Source organism: Lepisosteus oculatus, chromosome 15, assembly GCF_040954835.1.
Source record: "Lepisosteus oculatus isolate fLepOcu1 chromosome 15, fLepOcu1.hap2, whole genome shotgun sequence".
NCBI classification, from domain to species: Eukaryota; Metazoa; Chordata; class Actinopteri; order Semionotiformes; family Lepisosteidae; genus Lepisosteus; species Lepisosteus oculatus.
Genome location: NC_090710.1, coordinates 33,422,117 through 33,445,908, shown reverse-complemented (window position 1 = coordinate 33,445,908; position 23,792 = coordinate 33,422,117). Strand labels below are relative to the sequence as shown.

The 23,792-nt window shown below is 36.8% G+C and overlaps 1 protein-coding gene across 10 annotated transcripts in view; it reads left to right on the top strand.

Moving 5' to 3' along the window:
• Positions 1 to 234: 234 nt before the first annotated feature.
• Positions 235 to 23,792, top strand: part of LOC102690903 (dachshund homolog 1) — a 183,290-nt gene continuing 159,732 nt past the window's right edge. For 3 of the 10 annotated variants that reach the window (XM_069178790.1, XM_069178791.1, XM_015364534.2), the window contains exon 1: positions 237 to 1,155. In XM_069178790.1, coding sequence (XP_069034891.1) covers positions 617 to 1,155 — 539 coding nt within the window. In that variant the 5' untranslated portion in view covers positions 237 to 616. Of the gene's footprint in view, positions 1,156 to 23,792 lie in introns of all 10 variants that reach the window. The other 7 variants (XM_015364536.2, XM_069178793.1, XM_069178794.1 and 4 more) reach the window with 5 other exon arrangements.

The window sequence follows — 23,792 nt, the reverse complement described above, 5'->3', positions numbered from 1 at the left end:
TCGCGGATTACTAAATATGTGTGAAATAACTTTGGAAAAAAAACGGAGAACACACATGGGACAATCTTTTAAACGCACTCTGTTTCCCGGGAAGGCTGTTGCCTTACTGGTCACATACAGTAATTATCCAGCGGGCCAGCGGCTGTCGTATAGATCGACACTATTCGTATCCCCAAGAAAAGGCAATGGCTCTTCAAAACAAGTCATCCTGTTATTTATTTTCTGGAGAGCGACACATTTTTTCCACGGGCTTCTGCCGGCCGGTAAGGTATGCGCGCCGGGCGTGTGTCTTGTGCGCAGCGCCGGTTTCAAAGGCTGAAGTTCCTGCGGCTCCTCCTCCTCCGTACCTTGTGACAACAACAACTCGTCCAGAGAGCGAGCTGCACTTTTCAGCTCATTTTCTCCCTGTCATTCTCTCTCAATCTTTGATCAATGTACTACTGTTGTGAGTCTAAAGCTAACAGACCCCCTCTTTTTTACATTCGCTTTTGATTGTAAAAAACCCCAAACAAACAACGGGAGAAGTCATTCCCTCCCCTTGGACTTTTTGTTTCGCTTTTCTCGGGACACTTTTCTATACTGGGGGCTTCATTACCTTGAACTCACATAGGTGACCATGGCCGTACCGGCTGCTTTGATGCCCCCGACCCCGCTGGTCCCTCCACCTCCGATTTCAACTTCTTCAGCTACAACCTCCTCACCCTCGACAACCTCTTCTCCTTCTCCTTCGGTCGCTCCTTCTGGACAGAACCTGTTCCGATCGGAGCCGATCGCCACCAGCAGCCCCGGCGTCCCAGCCGGCAACCTGCCCAGCAAACCCGTGTACTCGACTCCGTCTCCAGTGGAGAACACTCCCCAAAACAATGAGTGTAAGATGGTGGATTTGAGGGGCGCAAAGGTGGCTTCTTTCACAGTGGACGGCTGCGAGCTGATCTGTCTTCCCCAGGCTTTCGACCTGTTTTTGAAGCACTTGGTCGGAGGGCTCCACACCGTGTACACCAAGCTGAAGCGGCTGGAGATCACGCCGGTGGTGTGTAATGTCGAGCAGGTCCGCATCCTGAGAGGACTCGGGGCAATCCAGCCAGGAGTCAACCGCTGCAAACTCATCTCCAGGAAGGACTTCGAGACGCTTTACAACGACTGCACCAACGCGAGGTGAGCGGAGAGGTGACATTTTCATACCAGCTCCCTGACTTTTTATTTTGATGACGAGTTTAACAAGAAGTCGGGGTATCGGTCATTTAACAGCTCCTAAGTTACTTATTACTGACTGGTTTGCAGTTGCATGTGCGTGTGTATGTGGGGGACTATACCAACCCATTGCAATCTACGAATATTAATTTAAACAGTTATTTTGTAGTTACAGTACATAGCTGATCAAAAACTAAAAAAAGCATAGTTTATCCTGCATTTGTCTTGTGGTGTCCTCAGGGCAGAGCACGGAACGGCAATGTTATCAATTGACCGTGATAAACAATGGAAATACAGGACAAAAGTTATGCAGGGGAGAACTTGTGAAAGTGTTTTTTTTTTCATTTATTTTGTTTTACATAAACAAGGATATTATTTGTTCCTGTAGTTTCCATTTCAATAGGCACGTTGTTTCCCCAGTAAAATGTCATGTAGTTTTACTTAAAAGTGTGCACACAATTGTCGTCAATTTAAGCACTGCGCAAAGTTAAAAAATAGAGCCCTGCATGAGGTTTATATGAAAGTCTATAGGTAAGCTGCCAGTTTGTAGTGAAGAGGTAAGTGTAACGAAAGAGTGATTAGCGTCAATTCTGTCGGAGAACAGAGGAGGGGATGGTCAGGCGGCGTCATGGACTGCAAAGCAGAGAACATGTTCAGCCAGGAAGCACACTGTACAACCGCAGGGACTCGCGAAATAACCCCACGAAACCCTCCAGTCCTGTGCTAATGCGCTCCAGAGTTATTAAAAGGTGATAAATAAACGTCAGGTTTGACATTTCATTAAATTAATGGTGATAAGATAAATGATGGTTACGCACAGGGTGAGTGTACTTGCCTCTTTGTTACTGCAATTTTCTGTCTTTAATCACCGAAAATAACCGAAAATAGGTCTCGTGTCCCAATGTGTCCAGAAACTAAGAAACGATTGAGGATCTTAAAATAAATACCTATCGATCACACAAAGGTTCAGACGTATAAACACGCACGTTGTTATTGATGTACTTCCTTAAGTTACCCAGTTTTTTTTTTAGTTTTTCAGGTGCAGTTTAAATAATGCATCTGGTTGATATTTTTCAGTGTAAGAAAACGGTCTCAGGACACCGAAGTCGTAATAGGAGATGACACTTATTGGTTTGGGTTTTGAAGTTTGAGACTGTGCAGACTGTTATGAAGAACAGCAGATTATTACATTAAAACCGATCCCCATAAAATACACGAAAAGTGGCTCTGTCAGAGTATTTAGTAGGGAGATTTCTTGCTGAAGAAAATGCACCGTTTAATTAAAAGACGTCGTATTAAATTGATCATGGTTGTGAGAACCTGTATTTTCAACTCTTCGTAACATAGAAGTCTGTGATTATCAGTCTAAGATTGAACTTGTCGAGGCTCATGTTTTGATATTCATTACGATCATCTTCCTAATGGACAAACGATTTGATCGGAACTTATTGACCCATCTTATGTGAACGTGGAGAAATTTTAATACGGCCTTAGAATGAGATTTTTCACCACCTGTATTTTGCTGCTATTTTTACATTCCTTTATTTAACCCCTTGTGTTGTCTAAGCCATTAAAAGTGTCAATGAACAACTTAAACAGTTTGATTTTTTGTTGGATATTTTCGATAAATATCTTGAATTTATTATAAACGTCCTGTCATTCTACTTCTGGTGAAGTTGAAATGACGTTGTTACGGTATGTATCTTATTCGAATGTTATTGTTGTAATTACACAGTATTCCCCAAAGTTCTGTGATACACTGCAGGGTTTAAGATTCTTCATTACTTCTTGGCGCATGTCATGTAGTCTGCCTTCTAAAGTGCAGCGTTATTTTTTGCTAAAATATTTTTTCTTGGAAGGCCAAGAAATCATCCAATCAGATCTTATTCATTGCTAAAGACTACCCTTTATCACCAAGCCTCAAAGGGTGCAATCTACTGTACTCCACGTATTGGTTACAGGGATTATTGTCGTGTCTTTAACTTGTTTTCTACATTGGTTAATGTTCATAATTTGGGAATTTTGAGAAGCCTGGGAGTACAAAAGACTGGGCGTCTTTTTATAACCCGGTCAATAATGTCGGGTGTTTCGGTCACCGAGACATTTTGTTCTAACACCGAGACTGTTAAGATTTTTTACAGTAGGTTACAGTACGCCGAGAGTACTACGCAAAGAGGTCTCTGATCTCTAAGTTTACGTATTGCCCTGAAACTGAATTTAAAGTCTCCTGGGCTATTTATGGCTGAAGGTAAATCGATGAAGCTACTCAGTCGCACACCCCATTGTTTTATGGGAAAATCTAGTGAACTGCGAATTTATTATGCTATTACTCTTGATTACGTTCTTAACCGAACTTTACGGTACTTTTTATTTTTCATCTGACATCTTGAAATTGCAGTGTTAACTTTCTGTATCGTTGGCATTGTTTTTAAATGTATTTGGCTTAACTTTTTAAGCGCTCTGCACTTCAACGGGCTCAATATTACATACAACTTACAAAGCAGTAACACCCTTGTTGCGTTGAGAAAAGCACGTTAGAATAGCGTAATTTGTGCTGTAAAATAATAAATCCGTCATTGAATTTAGATATTTGTATTTTTTATTATTTAATTTTTACTAGCCTAATACCTTTATAATATCTTTCTAATTCTTACAGTTTATTGAATCGAATACTAAGAAAGCCAAATATATTATTTATAATAAGCACAATAAGTAGAAAAGCAGTAAGAAACCTTGAGTCTTAACATTTCTTAAATGCATTACTGTGCTTTCCTGCAGTTTTTATATTGAAGTTTAACAGGTTGAAAGAATATATGTTCTTTGGCTTGCACACTGACACCCACCTCTTAGTGATTAATTAGATATATCCATTCCTATTAAATGAGTGTGATAGATTTCACATTTCACATATCACTCCTAGAGATGAGAGGTGCCTATCTTATGAATAAAACCCTTGTCACTTCAATATGTTTAGCTCTGTACTTATACTATGATCAACCAGCTGTGAATTCCTTGTTTTGCAGCAGTGATCAAATTTTTACAATATCCATAAAATAAGAACAGCTTTCAACTAGGTAATGTCTGATGATGTGGCAGGTAAAACAGCCTTCTCTTTTCTGCACATCGACAGACTATATCACTGTGATTACATTTTCAGATCATAAAACTGAGTGGATATTACACGTTTCACAAAAGGCAATTATTGCGGCAGAAGAATCATTCTGGGCACAGACATTTGAGCATCACTCTGTGTTTTTTTGCATTTGTGAAGGCAGATTAAAAAAATGAATTAAAGTATGCTTGATAAAACAAATCAGAAGCATGTGTTTTCATTAAATGCTTCCGTCAATCTTTAACTTACAATGTTTCGACTTTTTGGTATGCTTTTGTGAATCACCCTCATCAGGCACGAAACAAGGACTGAAAATAGACAGCAGGTGGAAGTAAAGGGTACATGGGGAAGATATGAAAAACATGCCTGTTTGTAGCTCATCACATTCCAGAGCAGTGGATATGTTTATAAATCATGGGAAGTACGGGCATCATTGGACTGTAAATGATCAAAAAGTGACCTCATTTTTTTGAAGGTGAATCAACATTCACAGATATTTGATCACTGTTTGCATTTAAACAGAGGATCAGCATGTCAGTAATAGAAATCTTAGAATCTATGACCTCAGACTATAGATGAATCAACACTCATACTTCAACAATACTTGTATTTCTAAGTAAATGCTTTACATCCAGTCAATGTGTAACGTGAGTACTATGAAAATCATATTGAATTTCCAGCTTGAAATCGTTTCAGTGCTAATGCCTGTATTTATTTGACTAAGATTTTAATTCTCACTCATAACAATTAAACATTCCAGATATGCAGCTTACTGCAGGTATTTGCAAATGATTATCAGGACAGAAAGTCTATTAAGCAATGTGTGCAACATGTATTACACAAATTGTTTTAGCATTATTTTTGTAAGACTCATTTCATAGAAATGGGAACTTGATATTTCTCAATAACGCAAGAGTATGTGCGCTGAACACAATGGCTGTTTGCTGGCATTCCAATCCACACTTGTTTCTGTTGTTGTCAAGCCGTAATTGTGATTTATACGATAACAGAACTGTTGAACATGCTGTTCTTGCAAATGTGCAGATTAAGATTACTGTTATCTACAAATAAATGTGATTTAGTAACATATTTTTGTGGTATTGTTCAATGAAGTTTATCTTTAAAAGCAGATCAGGCAGGAAATCAAAGAAAACATCAAACAAGTAACCACTTATAGAAAAAAAGGTAAATTGATGTCTCATCAGCAGGCTGGGAAACAGAATTGCAAATGTCTGTCAGCTAAAATGTGATGTGCGAAGAAATGCTTTTTATGTTTCAATTTACTAGCTGCAAATAACACTGACAATACACTATCTGAAGCTGTATCTCTTAAGATGTTTCAGTAGTGAAGTAATTTACCATTGTGCCTTTTTATGTCTATATCAAAACAAACCCATTGCTCCCAATTTATCATATCTGCATACACTGACACTGATCTCAGTTGTGACATTTTTATACATCATGCATGTCCTGGTATCACATGTGTATTACTGTACCACACCTCTTTATAACAGCTGATCTGTATTTAGACTGTTGAAGGTCATGAAGTAAATGCTAAATTAGTCCTATATTAGTAAAATGAGGTTTTCCATTTCAGATCTGGAAAGGCTCACAAGTAAAAGGCTGTTTCTTGAACGATATGGTTTGCAACTTCCAGGGCCTGAGCAAGTGTGGCCTGCGATGGGGTTAAAGGATAATGCAGTACTACATGTTGCTTTAATGACAGTGAAGTGCCTGGCTATTACAGCTACACGGAGAGGCCTGTAATTGTCTTTGAAAGCACCTGGTTGTGGTTGTGTTAGATTGAAATCAATCACTTTCACAATTGCTTCAGCCCATTTGTGTGACCATTACATCATTCTGAAAATGCAGGCGTCCACAAAATCATGGAGAAAGACATCTTTGCAAGAGGAAGGATTTACCTTTCGTTACTTTTTACTGTAAGAAGAGTACCAGAAATTAAGATATTAGTGTTTAAATTGTAGTTCATATGTTTTGACACTACATGGTGTCTGTATGCCACAAATGTGTTTGTTTTAGAAAATTTTGGAAAAACATTGCAAAGTTTTAGAGCATAGCTTAAACAATACTGCAATTTATAAGTAGTATATGTTTTAGTAGAGTATTAAAAACGCTTGTACTATTTGTATATATTAATTTGAATGTATAAAATGCACTACACAATAGTTGCAGTGAAAATGAAAATGGATGAACAAACAGCCACAAAAATAAATGATTGCTAGAGGTGAGTTTTCAGAAGGCACTTGTCATAAGAGAATGGGATATTCTGTTTTTTTTTAAAAGTCCTATTGTTCCATTTATGCTTTAGCTGCAAACACAGTGATGGCAAGAACTTAGTTTTATAAAATATAAACTATTTATATGTATAAGAATCACATCTGCAGTTTATTCACCAAAGTACCCATTAATTATTGCAGTATACATTTTGCTTAGAAATGAAATAAAAATACTAGTATAAGAAAAGAGCTTGTAATCATTAAGGACGATTACATTTCATCATTAGGTTTTGTGCTGGTGGGAAATACCTGAATAAAGTTCTTTCTTTGCCTTTATTGGTACAAAATACCTGACATTAAAGCTCTGTTACAATGCCTATGGCATTATGAAGAAAAACGTTGTTTGGCTGGCTAGTTTGGACAGGACACCCAAGCTTTGTACTGATAGTGCCTTCTGATAGTTTGGCAATGGTGTATAGCAATGCTGAAGGTTGTGGGAGCCTGGAACAAACTACCAAGCAATGCTGTCAAAGCTGTCTTCCTTCAAGAAGTGGCTGGATGAGAGTCTTAGATTGGTTAGGTATTAGAACCAAATGATCTTGGACCAATTATCTGCCTCTATCTTGTGACCTTCCTTTTGTTGACGTTTCTTTGGGGGCTTATATAAAATGAGGGGGGAAGATGTCATTACTTACCATTTTCTATCCAATTTCTAACCACCTGATTCAACACAGGGTCGTGGGGGAGCCCGGGTCAGGGCAGGGTACACCCTGGGCAGGACACCAGTCCTTTGCAAGACACAGACAAACACAGACACACACGCTAAATTTTACCAGAAGTCAGTTAACCTACCAGTTAGGGAGAAAAACCTTGCAGGCACGGGAAGAACATACAAACTCCACGCAGACAACAACCCAGGCCCAGGATTGAACCCAGGGCTCCAGCACTGTGAGGGAGCAATGCTGACCACTGCCACTACATTATCATTTCGTGGCTATAAATTCAGCCCGAGTAAAAGGATCAATTTTGTTGTTTAATTTTGTTGAACATAGGCCTGGAGGCGGTTTTCCTTTTTGAACAGAACTTTAACCCTGTATTACTGTCATGTGGGATTGAAGGCACATCAAAGATATTTTGAACCCGGAAAATCAGTTTCTACTCCTTATTGCTTTCATAGACTTCATTAGTGTTAAGATGTTGCCAGTTTTAAAACCTTAACACATTTTGTATATTTCAATTTAAATTACTTTTGTTTATTTATGTAGCACTGTTGTTTTAACAAGAAATGTCATCTATATTTTTTCTGGTTGGTCCTACATGGCATGTACTAAAATATACACTTGCGAGATAACTGGTTTTCTGCAGAAGAAAGTGATTCAGTTTCAGCCTCAGTTTCTGAGGGCTCTTCCAATGAGATTAATGTGCACCTTCTGCTCAGCAGCAGATACATGGCAGTAATCTCTTCACTTTCATAGGAGTTATGACAGTGTCCTACGAACGACAATACTTCAGCTCCTTGTTTTCCTTTTAATTTTGTACTTGTGGGATAGACCTTTTCGAGAAGCGTAATGCTTGAACTCTGATAAAGGTTATTAAAACACAGGAGTGTCACTGTAATATCACTGCAGTCTCATTGGAGTCTTTGTCAAGATTGCTTGCTAATGCAGTGGTTGAAGTACTGCTATTCATTTATAATCAAAATGCTTCATTGGTAAAATTCATAGGTTTAACTCACTAAGAAAACAAAATAACTGGAATGATGTTACTTGGCTGCTTTTCTGGCTATGCAGTGTCACATAATCTGTTTTTCTTCTTTTATCTGATATGTCACTTGGTTGGCCTCTCTCATTGTCTCAGGATGACAAATACAAGACATTTTGTTTGAGAGTGATAATATCAAATTTACAGGAGTTTATATCGTAGAATAATTACCACATGAAAAATGTTAAATGGTTTAAGGAAATGGAGAATATATCCCTCCAGTGATTTTGGAATTAAGTGTAATGTTAATGGCAAATTCCATGGTCTATTTGCCCTCAAACAGCAAAATGTTTAATTTCTAATTCAACATTATAAAACTTCCAATTTGATTTAATTTAATTTGCTGTCTAACTTGAGATTCACCATTAAGTAAAGATCAAAATATCTGGGGTCATAAGATTTTTTCTTTCATTTTTAAAATAAGTTAAGCTACTGTTTAATAGTGGACAGGAAAGGTACTTTCTGACTTAATTAACTCAAAGCAACTTTTTTCCCTTAACCTTTGCCCTTTTCTTTGGACCTGTTTGTTTTCTACAAGGCATGAATGTGTTTTCAGGTACTCATGGGAAATCTCTGGATCAGATTCAAATCTTTCCAGTCAAAGTGGGTGCTAAGATACCCGTCACCCAGCAACCACATCCAAGAGGGAACCAGGGCGATAATAACTTCAAAAAACAGAGTGACAGATGCCTGATTAGGATGAAAGAGAGAGAGAGAAAAATGCATGAAAAATGAGGCTTGTTAAAATCAAAAATTCATTCAAGCACCTTCACACAAATTAACTGAACATTCCACATTTGCATCTCATAATTTATAGTATTTCTGTTGATTGGGAGAAAAAGAAGATTCATTTGAAACCATAAATGTGATTTTTACACTAATTAACATTCAAAGGAGTAACGTTTTGAAACGGGATTAGCCACCTGCGTTCAGAGCTATAGTGCATTCGACATATGTCACCAAATTTTTCTGATGGCAAAAGGTTGTAATAGAATGTAATATGTTATTTGGAGATTTGACATTAAGATTTAAGGTAACAGTACCAAGAGTGCATTTTCCTGCGTTAAATTGTTAAATAATTAAAATTGAATTGAAGTTTGTTTTTTTTATATTTGATACAAGTATGTATCCTGAAACTGTTCTTGTTATTAACTGTGGCTTAAATCTTGGCTGTTGATTGAAATCAAAAGCTCTGTTTTTTGCTTTGGAGATCACTTAGTTCTGTGCTCCAGATTTCTGTTTGCACTAAAGATCTGAGACTTTCATGCTTAATATGCTTGCTGTGTAAAGCACTGTTTAGGCTCACACCTTATTTACATGTTCTTATAGGCTGGATGAAGGACAGTCAAGAGCAATATATGTCCATGCTGCTGACATTGTTGTTTAAAATATGTCAGCAGTTAGATTGATAACACAACAAGAAAATGCCCACTCTAATCCGGTATTTGTGAAGAAATAGAATGTTATAATTTTATTCCTTATCAAGTTAAAATAAATTTATCATACTGCTTTTTGATGTTTGTTTTATGTTTAAGTTGGAAGAATTCTATGATACACCTATTTTTTATTTTGTTTCTTTAAGCCCATTTTTAATGGAACTATTCCGTGCAAAATTAACAAATTAGTTAAAGTAGAAAACAATAGGTAGTGATATCAGTGCTTAAAATTGATTAAATGACAAGAAAGTAATGCACCACATCATTCTATAATACAGCAAGGCTTTATATAACTTCGGCCTTTAGACAGCATCTTGTCTTGTTACAGCATGTTTAGGAACAAGGGAAGAAGGCGCTGGTGCTCGTACAAGGATGCTAAACGCTACTGACAGAAGGTAGAAGGAGCAGATGAGATTTCCTGATTGAGAAAAGATTCCAAGCCTTGCTTGGCACTCTCTAATATGGTCACGTAGAGAAATTGATTTTCTTCAGAAATTAATTAATTTTTCATATCGCCCAAAGCTGCAGTTAAAAAGAGTGCACACTTGCCTGTTTCTTTCTTTTTTTTAGAAATATTGCCTAATCATATTAATACTATTGCCCTAAGGATGAAAAGATAATTGTACAAATGCATTTGGAAATATGTATCACTGAGTATTTATGATTAAATTATGCAAATGATTCAGCTCCCATCCTCTGCAGCCCCAGATTGTCTAATTAGGATTGATATGGCGAATAGATGTTCTAGAATCTGAATACAAGCATGTCCAAAGAGCAGAAAATTGGAAATGACAAGGCTGGAATGCTTAAAAAGTGTATTTTTCACTGTCTAATTTCTTGTTGTATTGGGAGTTAAATTTTGCTTGCTAGATTTGCAGTTACAGCTGGGAGTTAAAGCAGGGCAAAAGCAAACGGTCACAGATGAGATTCTGGAAATTTCCTCATCTCTGTCTTTTCCTCCTTTTTATTTTTAATAAGGGTCATTAAACTTTCATTTGCTTAAATGTAAACATAATAATGTTATCTCAATAATGAAACAGTTGGTGCAATTTGTTACATAATTTATACGAATAAAGTGTATTTTCTAGCACAGTGCCAGACTTTGTGCAAACAAAATATAATACATTTCATTTAATAACTCAATTGTGCTCCTGCTGCTCCTTTACAACTGAATTGAAAAAATATGACTACTTTTCCAGAGTAAAGCAGCCCCTTTACTCATCCAATGTAAAAAAACAGCACTAGTGGTGCTCTGTCATGAATGAAATATCTGATTTCAGCCGTCACCTGTGATATTAGTCCCTCTCCTCTTCTTGTGTTTTATGTGGAACTGAAGTGCACTCTTTTTTCCTTATAGTGGTTGATCTCATTTGGACAGGTAAGTGAGACAGTGCAGAGGAAATATTGTTTTCTAATTTCCCCTACTTGTAAGCTTTAGTATAGCTAGTTGGTATCAATTAATACAAAACAAAAATACTTTGTGTCAGACAATGTCTTTTTTTTTGTATTTAAAAAGCCAATGATTCTATTCCTGAACAGTTTTTCATGGGCTGGGGTGTTTACTACCTTTCCCTTTTTAGGACTAATGCTTCTTTAAACTGTTGAGTTTTTTAGGATGTGAATTTAGTGAATTGTCAAGGTTTACAGACATTATTTTGATAATGAGAACAATTGATTATCCTGACTCAAGAAGAAGGTCTGACAGATATTGCTTCAATATTACATAGATAAATAAGAACTTTAGGTTACTACAGTTTATGTGTGTAGCTTTGACAATCTAAAATCTAAATTATTTGCAAAGAGTAATCCTTTACAAAAACAGAAGATGCTTTTAGAGTGTAATAAAGACTAATAAGTTATTTTTTTCCCCAGAATACAGAGAATATGTGTATTTTATTATTTAAAGCAGAGCAGAGAGAAAATGAGTAGGCTATTTTGTGTTTTAGAAATTTCTAGTGAGATCTAGTGAGACTTTCGCTGATGACTAGTGCTTGCAGGGACAGATAACTTGTTAAGGCAGAACATGACAGGTTTAAAAAAAGCTTTCTGATGCCCTCATCCTTTTAGGTAAAATGAATACTGGAACACTGAGGTGATTTAATACATTTCCTGGACATGTGAGAACTGATATTAATTATGCATTGTTCATCTTTTGCTCTGACTTTTGGTGTGGTAAGTAAATTATTTCTCATTTACGTGGGTAATTATGTGCTGCCTGTTGCACAGCCATGAGTAACAGCGTGTTGTGCTTACTCTGCTTCCTAAAAACAATAAATCCCTGGACATTTATTGTGCCTTGTATATTCCCAGAATTAATCTTCATTCCGGGGTTTTCACTAAATGAAGATGAGAGAGGGGAGTAATCTTATAATTATTTAGGGTGTTCTTTGTTTGTTCTTGATTTTTTTGTTTCAAAGAAGCTTGGCTGAAACCTCCATGTAGTAATAAATATTCCTGCTGCTTCAGGGCTCTTTCATTTTTGTTAATGTAGGATAAATCAAGACCTAAAAAACAGGGTCTGAACATGAAAGAGGCATGTTTTCAATATTCTTAGAACAATACCTAATGTACACATTAGTTGGTTGTACACAGTATTATGTGAAATATCACATCCTCACACCCAAAATATCCTCACACCCAAATAAGGCTCCACAGCTGAAACGTTGTGTTTCCTTTCTTCTCTTTTCAGCAGGAAATAAACCTTTGCTTGTTACTGTGAAATATCAAACAGAAGAAGCTTGGTTTTCAAAATATTTTATGATAACTTTAAATTAAATCTAGCAGAACCTTGGGAGTGTTTTTGGTGTGAATCCTACGTGGCATTCTTCCACAGTATATTGCTTTTTAATTCACTGCTTGTCTGAATGACATCAGTGCAGAGGGCTGTCACTGGGATGTCTTTCTGACAGTAATCTAGACATATTCTGGAAAAATGTGGATTCTCTTTCTGAAAACTATATCAAGGTCAGTACAAGCATCTATTTATTCCGTGTCATATTATCTTATCCAAATAATTCTGTGACTGCTGCAAAATACATAACCAGTCTATTCAGTGTGAAGACAACAGCAATTATCTGTCAGAAATCACAGGTTTTCAGTGATATTTGCATGTCAGACAGTTTAATTATTTGATCCTGTGAAGCACTGTGTTTAAAAATATATACCGGTATATAATACAGTTATTGAATTAACTGGTAAATTCTCGGATTTAAATGTGCTGTTAATGACAGTGCTCTAAATAAATTAAAGCAATTGTTTCTCACTGTAATGGAGGTGCCATCTGATAATTCCTCACCACCTCTGGAGGCAAAGCCATAGACTTCTATTAGCAAAACTTCACATTTGATGTTTTTCTGTGTTTTTTATACTTAACAATACTGTTAGAAACTGTAGAAAGATGTAAAGATTTGAGATTAAGCCTAGACATCTTGTCATACTGAAAGTTTTAAAGCTCTCAAGTGTTTGAGTAGAATTCCTAATATACAAGACAAGGCAGCTGTAATATGAACAAGCTGAATGCTTTTCAAGTTTTGTGTGTACTGGGGCAATCAAAACCAAGAGTAATGTTGTTTATGGATCTACAGTCCATTTAGGACATTTATTCACATCTCTCCGATTCTGAAGTGGGCACAGAATTGGTCAATTAATTGTTAAATCCACTGAAATTGCCTCAGCTTCAATTCAGCTGAGTGATGTAAAGGGGAATTCTGGTTCAGCCTGTGTTCCACCTGAGTAACTCCTAAAGATGTTGAATCAGTTTGGCGCTTCTCTTCTTAAAAAAGGTAACACACCATTAGAGTGTTCTGTAAATAGGTTGCTCTCACTATTAAACACAGCCATGCACCTGTTTGCAAAGGTTTTAGGCAAATGAAGGCTTACAAGATCCTTTTGTCTGTCATGAGCACAGAGTTTTTTGGAAGGGCAGTTGGACTTTCATGCCTCTTCTATATTCTGGATAAGAATTGATCAACTTTCATCAACCAGTGATGCTGCATCACTGCAATGGATCCAAGAGGGACATTGTGGATATAGCTGTCGTTTAGGAAGAATTTACTAGTCTACAGAGATCTGCATGGAGTATTAACACACAGAAGACTTGGTGGATGGATGGAATAATACCCTCATCATTTCCTTTTTTAAATTAAATAATGTTAGCATGCCCAAAGGGATTGGGCAACCAGTTGACCTTGGACCCCTAGAGGTTTTTTCTCTCCTTACTAAGGAGTTTTTGGTTCCACTCCTCCGTTGTCTTCTGGTTTTCTGTCCTGTATTGACAAAATGTATCGTCAATTGTATTGTTAAGCGCCTTTGGGCAACCTTGTTGTGAAGGCGCTATATAAAAATAAATTGAATTGAATTGAATTGAACCAGCCTCTTGTTTGAAACTCTGATTTCTTTAAAAGTACTGGAATGCAACCGTGTATGGGTAGCCCACCTGCTTGTTTGGTGATCTGCTCCTTTCATACTAAGCAGAGTCTCTTCCTTTTCCTGTCCATAATCACTACTATTGTCTTTTCTTTGTCAGAGACGCTAACAAAGCTGCAGTTAATTTCATAGGCTAGAGTTAGAATACCTACAGGGTGCCTTGGGACACTGCTGTACCCTCCCACCCAGTGACACCTCCAGTGGTTTCAACAGTCACCACCAGGGGTCAAAAGTCTTCTCTATCAGTGGCATCCAACCTGATTTATGTTGAAAAATGAATGATGTTGAGTCACTTTTTGACCCCAGTCTAATATCTGAGCTGTATGTCTAACGTCAGCAAAATATCCCTGTTTCATCTTAGGCCTGCTGTGGAGACATTAGTATACGCTTCGGTATCATCCAGGCTTGGCCACTGCAATGCCATACTCGCAAACAATGTATTAAACAAGCAAACACAGGTCAATTTACAAGCCACTAGTTTATTAAAGCAGCTCGCTGTATGAAATAATTCAGAATATGAAGCAATGTACTGTCTGCATGGCTAATTTGCATATAAGTCCTCGCCTTTCCTTTTCATTTACATGGTGTCAGGTGGAAAGAGGGCCTACTGGAATGAATTTAACAGCTTTAATGGAAACACAGTACGGGTACAGGGTTATTTTTTATTTGGCTCAGCGACATGTCCGGAGTGCTGTTAAAACACACACGTAAAGCATTGTGTTCTGCCAGGAAAGTAATTCAACATGGAAGACAGATGCGCTCTTTTGTGATGTTAAGTTGTATATGGTTACCTTTTAATGTAAACCTACAGTACAGTATGTTGCTCTTTCCAACAACATCCACATCCAACAATGGATGTTTTTATACCGTGACAGCAATGGGAGGCAATTTCAAGCAAGTAAACAGTACAGTGGTATCAGTTATAAAATTTACTTCATATTCCCCTGTGCTCTGTGTAGTGCTTCTATGGACATTTTACCTTCAAAAGCTATTCCCTTGGTGATTTCAGTCTGATGCAGTAAATAGGATGTGAAGTGTGTTCCCTGTGAAATAAAATGCTGGGGTGTCTACAGACACTATTGCTCTCAGACTATCATTTAGCAGAGTGATTTATTTGTGACATCCCCAAACTTCACATGTGAATTGGCTTCTCTGAAAAGGAGAGTGAATTAAGTCAAGCTGACATTGCATGCCAATAAGCTTTGTTTCATTTTTGATGCAGTTTTCATTTGTGGCACATAGAGATTTGTTGCATGATTGACAATTATGAGAAGATGACCTAGTTCTTTGTAGCAGAATGCGAAGATGATGTTCGTGGGATGGCATTACCTTCCTGCATGTTGTGAAAGGCCTTGCCAAAGAATACAGCTGATTTCTTGGCCTAGATGCAGATCTGAAACCAATAGCTACCAGAAATTGTAAATTCAGTGATGATATGCAGGGGTTTAAGGAGGGGAGGGGCCATAACAAGTGAATTGTGAAATTTATACATTACTATCAAAACAGATATTTTTATAACAGATATTAATTTAACATTTATGTAATGGAAAATGGTAGAGACTGCATCAAGTTTTTCTTGGAAATAAAGTTTTCTTTTGTCAGCTTATAAGACTATATTTCCTTTCTCTTATTATTATTCTCAAGAAAACAGAGTGTAGATTACTTTTGCAAACATCCTTTGCCTTCTTTATTTCTGCATGTACAGTGGCTGATATATTCAGCTCTTTAACCAATTCATTTTTTTGGCAAAACACACCAAGGTAAACATCCTGTATCTACTCTTTATGTGAAATAAAAGCATTTTGGTGAGATTTTAACAGTTTGATAATTGATCATTTCGTGAGGCTGGTCATGCAACACTCTGATTTTTTTGACCTTGCATGTCAAGGAACTGAATTATTAGACAGTCTGCCAATAAGGATTTCAGGAACTATTTAAAAGTACCCAGTATTTCATTATTCATACATTTTTTATATTACCTTTCTATCAACTTTTTATTCTGCTTAGTGAAGCTCATTATAGTTGGAAAGAGCTCACACTGACTCTTGGGACTGCTAACTGAGTGGAACCACAAATGATTCAAGCAAGGTTTAGCTGGAAGTTAATATCCTGCAAAATTGTTCTGTGCAGCTCTGTAGAAAATGGAATGATTAAATGACATGAGGATATCAAAAACATTTTGTCTGAGTACAAGGTGTTAAGTGTAGCTGTTGCGTGCTAGATCTCACTTGGTTGCTATTAAAAAGGATAAGTATTAGTGTAATAGTGTGTTGTGCAGAAAGCAATGGAAGGATCAAATGTTACACTTTGTGCACATTTACAGAGACAAGATCCAGTGTTATCCTTATGTAACAGAAGTGAGGAGTGCAGTATTTATTGTACGTGCCTCCTACAACTTAACGAAAATGGTCAATTCATTTAATCCTAATCTCAGCAGAGAGTCTAAATCTGTATGATTTTGATCATGATAGCCAGCAATGAAAAATAATTAAGTGTTTGCCACAGCCTGTTTTAGCATGATATTACTTCTGCTGGTTCTTGAAGAAATATAAGAAAAGGCACTTGATTTTTAGGAAAATAGAGAAGGATTTTTTTGTAAGAACATGTTCATTTGATCAGAAAACATGCTGACATAATTACCCACAGGAAGACTTTCGTTACTTGTAGTAGAGTAATAGCTAAACACACACCTCAACAGTACTTCACTAGTCGGTGCTTTCTTTTCTTCCTTGTGTATCAAGATATGGAAGTTATTGAAGGAAGAAGTTGTAACAAACACCTTGTACTCCCTTTAATGTGAATGTTTAAAGACTTGCATATTGACCTAACATTATACAGTAATATATAGTTTTCTGTTTTTACTACTTCTCCCCATGTATACAGTAAAACACATCCTCTCAGCTGCTATTTGTGTCTGCATTGTTCTCTTCAAAAATTGATGCTTCAAAAAGATGTTCAAGCTTAGAAATAACAGCTGCTTCCTGACTTGAAATGCAACTTTGAGCCTGCAGTCAAAGCACCTTGGCTGCCTTCAAGCCATGCCACCTTGCGGTTTGATTTCGTTAGAAATTAAATGCTAAACAGGGTTGGGCCTGGCTAGTTCTTAAATTTAAGACCTTAAAAAAAATCATGTAAGAAGACAACACAGGGTAACATTAATCATGATTTATGAGATACTTTAAAAACATAACATTAACTTGGATAGACACCAGTTTAGACTTAGAAAAAAAAAGTATGTTGTAGTTAAATTCTTTTTGCTGTGTTTTCCAGATTTAATACAAATCATTTTCCTGTGCCCTAAAAAAGTAACAAGAAATGAAATTTGCATCTCAGAAGCTTTGTTCTGAGAAAGCTTTCAAATGTCAACACACTAAAAAGCCATCACTCCTGTTAGGACGTAAGAAATTGTGAGCCACTGGAGGCTAACCCTAACAAGTCTTGCCATCAGGTTTCCCTGTCAAACACAAATGTGGTCATCCTTGTGCGATTTCCTTTTGCACTGTCGTGGACAGATATGTATAGTGTTCTGCTTTAAGCACTAGTCTTTATCTAAATGGACGAGTATTCCCTGGAATGACTAGACAGACCTTGATTTGTTCTTATTACTGTGTGTCTTTTTGTGCATGTAATTTATAGTGTGTGTGATATATGGAAATATGACCTCTCAGAGCAGGCTTAGCTCTGAACTCTGATAGAAGGCTCAAGTTAACTTTGAGGATTACTGACCAGATAAGGTCTCTGTGGAACTCACAGACCCTAGTTGCCCAAACATTTGCATTGGGGAGTCAATGATTAATTTATCTAATAAATTTTGAAAAGCAAATTATTCTTACAAAAGTTTCATTTTTCCTCTGTTCTACTACCAGGAGAAAATGCAATTAAAAGGCTATAAAACAGAAGTCTGCAATTTTTGGACATCCTTTCATTCCTGACCTTTTAAATGTCAGAACAGGAAAGCAGGGGACATAAAAGGGGCATATAGATTTGATTACATGGATCAGACATGGACGAATAACACTTTTTGAACTGCAGTGCAGAAAGTGTATTAGACTTCACTTTCATAGGAAGTGAAAAGGAAACTCTGAGAGTTTAGTATTTTACAGCTTGCACTTTCAATACAATTTTGCACATTTTTAGATGCCAGAAAAATCGTGATCCTGATTTATCACCACTGTGTTAAATCAGTGCATGATAGAAAAAGCTGTCTTGCAGCTGTGCCACTTGCCATTCCAGTAATTACATGCCACATAACCTTCCAACATTATTTTAAGAAACATATGAGCTGAGCAGGACCCTTATATAATATTACTACAACTGATACATATATATCCAGCATACACTGTATTTATACTCATTTTAAAAGGGTAACTTTTTTATGCATGACATTTTTTCTGTTTTTCTTTTAAAAGATTTAATACCCCATCTCTTCCCTGTCAGGGTCAAGCTAATAGGAAAGTCACAGAGTTGTTAGAAAACAGGAGCCCCTTCCACAGTGTTGAATAAGAATAACTTGAGAAATGTTTGTGGAGATAATGCAGAGCCGGAGAAATGCTTGTGTGCTGACAGCTATCCAACAGTGTTGTCACAGCAGGAAGACATCAGTTGAAGAAACAGATAGCAAGCTCACAGAGAGTCTGGTCAGCAGTGCGGACAGGGTTTCACAAGATTATAAATCACCCTGGGGTCACTGTGTTCCCACCATTAAGACAGCCTGGCTGGTTTATTATTGTAATCTAATAAAACTTGGGAGCAAAGGATAGAATAAACCTCTCGAACAACGAATCCCCTCTGCATTTTCTGAAAATCTGCATGTACTCTCCCCACTGAAAGACTGCATGCTATTAAGTCAGGCTACCCAGATTTCTGCAACAACAATAATTATAATAATTCCTTGCATGTGCGTAGAACATTTCAGTTAATAAAATGATTTATCTACCTGAAACAGATCCCTTCAATTCTTTGGCATATTTAATACACAAAATGTTTACAGGGGAAGACTAATAAATTATTGTTTAATACAAAATCAAGATAATATTTGCTTTCACTTTGCACAGTTATTATTGTTGTTATTAGCTATTCATTCTAAATAAATTGGATTTCATGTTATCTGTGGAGATATAGTTTTCTTCATGTTAGTCTTTTATTGATGATGTTCTGACATCTGAATTAACTGTAAATGCTGAACTACTGAAATGTTTGTCTTGTAGCAGTTTGATTTAGTTTATCCCTTTGTATTACATATATCAAGAACTCTTATATTAAATTCCTGTTTATTTCAAAGGAAGGGAGATGTAAGTGGAATAGCAATGACATTATCCTCTCCTAACTGTTAGGATGTTGTTGAAAATTTTATGTGCGTTACACCTACAGCTGTAAAGAGCACACGTTAGGGCTTTAAACCTGTAACTGGAAAGTTGCAGGTTCAAATCCTGGGAGAGACACAGCTGTTGTGCCCTGCTGTGTAAATGGAGACAAATATAAGTTGCTTTGGAATGAAAGTGTCTGACAAATAAATTAATAATAACATTGATACATGCTCATGCAGAGCTCTTTAACATATCCTAAACTGGAAAATGTGCCTCGGCAATTTAATGTGACTGAAATGAATGGCTCACTTCTGCCTTCGCTGTACTTCAAAGTGTGGGACTGTTTTTGCAGTAAAAGGCTCAGTATGACATATTCACTCCTTTGTTTCACTCTGCTAACTGTATTTAATTTCACATCTTATCTGCCCTGCTTTGTCTGTCTGCGAGTTACTCTGGAGTCGAAACGACCCCTTGAGATAAACTCTGTCAGACTCCGGGGTGATTTATTAAATTCTGATTTCTGCGAAGGACTTTAATGTCGAGGGAAAGAAAATACATTGCAGGTGTCTGCCAGCTCCAGGCTGTATTTGTTCTCTGTTACAATCTCCAAAGGTAAATGAGAAAAAGTACAAATCTATGTTGGATTTCCTGTCTTTGTTGTGAGAAGGGAGTTGTTTTTCCCTTATTGTAGGAATTGGAGCTATGTTTTATTGTATCTCTATTAGCCAGCTTTACTTGGTTAGCTGTTTAAATTAGGTAATAAACAAGTGAATAAAATAGGTCTTTTATGGTTTTGTGTACCACAAATTATTATTTTATAATTAAATAAGTACCTTTCAATGTCCCAATCATTTAAGATATTTTTTGTAAATACAAATTAATGTAACTACTTAGATAATGTGTTTTAATATCTTTTTATATATTTGGTCAATTGAATTACCTTATTGAAACTCATATCAAAACTCAATTTGAATAAAAATTGTGTTACTAAACATTTGTGAAATTCATGGAAGACACAACCTGGACAGTTGTTTATTCATTTATTTTTGATAACTGATTTGTAATGGTCATTTTAACTTCAAGAAACATAATCCCTTTATCTTTTTTCTGTCTATCCATCTCTCTTTCACTAACCCTGCAGTTTAATCTTCCTTTGAAGGGTTTGGTAATTGACCAGACCTAGAGAAACTCAAGTGCCTCAGTAAATAGTTCTAGTATGTGTTTAGGCTTACCAGTTAACTGTTTGGATTTGAGAACTGCATAAGGTTTTCTGTTCTGAAATTATGCCTCAGCTTTATTATTATTTATTTCATGTCATGAATAATATTCAAAAGTGATTAAAGTGTCTTTATAGAAAACGAACCACATCATCACCATCATCCCTGGATTTACACTGGTATTTTTTTGCATCAGTTAATTTCTAAGATAATTAAAGAAACATTAAACATCTATTACCTGGCAAGTCATTAATAAACAGAGAATATTGTTGTTTTGAGTGTTTTTTTGTTTAAACTTATTTACCCTCCACAATATTATGTTAATATACAGAGAAGCAATTCCATTCTTTGCTTCAAAGTTCATCTGAGGGGGCTCATTTCCCAATACTCTCTGTAGATTAAGTTTAGAGGTTATTAAGATTAGTGAATTCTGTGTGTTCATTATTTTTCTGAAGCACACAAAAGAACAGTGTGCTGCAAAGTTTGAGCAAGGTATGGTTTCTGACTGCCTTGCGGATGGTCCTCGTGTTTAAAGTCCTCAAGCATCAGAACGCCAGCAAGCACTTGGCTAAGTTAGTCAGGTTAGCTGACCATTATAGCCATCAATCTAACTGTAAAACAGGGCCAGCACAGCAGCACTCTTTTGAACTGAGTGGCATGATCTCAGGGGTGCTTTCACAATACTCACATTCGTCCAATTTCTATTGTTCACCGGATCCATTATTTTTGCTTTTGATCTACTCAGTGATTTATCAGTACTAAATTCTTATATATACAGTGTTATACCCTGTCCCAGAAATGTTGCATTATAAATAGAAATTCCTCTCTTACCTAGCCAAGTTAAGATAACAAATGTTCATCATTCTTTCTTGTGGACTATCCAAAATGAAACAGTTGGGAATGACTGTTAAAAAAGCCATTGTACTTCATAAATCCCTTTCTAAAACCAGTTCAAAGCCTGGGAAGTTTCTTCCGTTGCATTCCTTCCACACATAGCCTGTCTGTCTGAATAGGAAGAGGCCAGAGAAGCCTGTATTCAAGCACTGAAACACAAGTGATGTTCATGGAAGATTGTAATTTCTTTAGACTGCAACAGTTTTCCACTGTTTGCCGGGTTAAAAACAATGCAGGTTGTAGAATTGGAGTTGACAACCCTGAGGGTATTGAGGCTGTTTGCTTTCTCTTTTTTCCACTTGTGCGGGGGTGCAGCTGTTTGAGTTTCCTTCTGCCAGCTGTCAGTTAAAAAGCTCACTGTAAACATTTCCATAGACCAGCTGCTTCCCAGTGGTGATATAGGTAGATTTGTTAAAGTAAGAATGAAATAAGAAGGAGACAGGTGTATGTTCTGCATGTAAATAGTCTAGATGGGGGCAAATGGAACATTTCTTGACTGTGTTTCCCTTTCCTGATGACCGAGCCAAGGAATAAATGTTTAAATAGGCTGTACTATTGGAACTTTAGCCCATATATATGAAACACGTCCGGCAACTGTCAGGGATGCCCAATTGGGCTATCTGAGTGATTTGGTATGACATATGTAGCAAGATGATAGTGGTTTCTGCTGTATTTCTTTTTTCCTTCAGTTTCTGTGAGTGAATTGTAAGGCAGATTATGATTACAAACAAAACCTGTAACTTATTAAAACATTTCAAATTTGCACCACTGTCTCTTCACACGACAGACACTTTTGTAATGATTAGTATGGGAAACTGGAAATCTCTGGAAATTTGTTGTGCACTGTTTTATCCAAAGGGAACAACTTCTTTGTGCATTTTTTAGCATAGTGAATTTTTTAACCCTTGTAATAAAATTCTGTAGAGATACTGTTCAGTTTCAGAGCAAAGTGTATTTATAAATATGTAATGCAGGCATTGGACGTAGTGGAAGGTTGCATTTTGCATGTAGCTTCTTATTTTGTTTTGAAGATTTACTTACTCTGAATATTGTTCAGTAGAAACACTGCAGGGAGAATAACGACGTGCCTGAAAGAGGGTGTGAAAGACGACGAACACGTGCGTCAACACGTATCCAGTGTACTGCGAAAATAAAGAGGGATAGTTCACTGCAAAAGAGTTGCAAAAAAACAATAGTAAGTGAAAGCACATAAGGGATGAAATCTAGACACGTGACTTAAAATTCTTATTTTACCAGCAAAAATAACAAAACACGTTCAGCATCCTTAAGACCTTACCTTATTCTCTCATTTATTTTAGTTTTCTGTGGCTGGTGAGTAGTATTTTCTTTCCCAAATTCATCTTTCTTCTGATGCTATTATTGTAGTCGTGCTAATGTGTTCTGCTTACGGAAACAATTTTACCTTTCTTAGAATGTAAGTAATGTAGCAGAAAAATGAGCCTTATGTTACACATTGCTTTCAGTGTGCTGCAGATAATAAACAGCCACTGCCTGTTGGCTTTCGATGTTAGTCATTTTTAACTCTTCCAATAAGAATCCGAATCTCAATCTCTGATGGAATGTGCCTGTGATGTCTGGAATACCGTTTGTTGATATTTTACCTCCGTAAGCCATTCAAAGAGAGATAGTGCATAAAATTAAAGGAAGTTATTGCAGTACTGAACAGGTGACCTGCACCTGGAGCGGCTGTCTCTCAGAAGGTTTAGTGACTAAATGGCCTTGCAGTTCTCCCTCTCAGCAAGCTCTAAGCATAGCTGTCGCAGAAGCAGCAGGAAATGTAGCTGCTGGTATTACTAACCTTTCGACTGCATGAATAGTCTGGTGCTGAAACCCCTGTTGATAGTTGACTCTGGCACTTTGTAAGCATTCTCCTGGCAAGAAAGGTAATAATTGGAATTTAAGATAGGGTACTTACGCTGAAAGCCATGGCAGTAAGAACTGCTTAAACACTCAACTCTGATAAGTCAAAAAAATCCAATTGTAAATATACTGAATACTGGGCATGTTTCTGTGTAGAGTCTGGCAGAATTGACAGAAACAGCCAAGTTGAATATGTTTTGCTGGGTTATCCACATTGCACGTCGTTGTGAGATAAAAGTTTTTCGGGGGACAAAAGAATGAAAATTAGATTTAGCATTTTTCTTTTCCCCCCAATCGTATATTTAAAAGCAAAGTTCTCTGCTTAGCTGGGC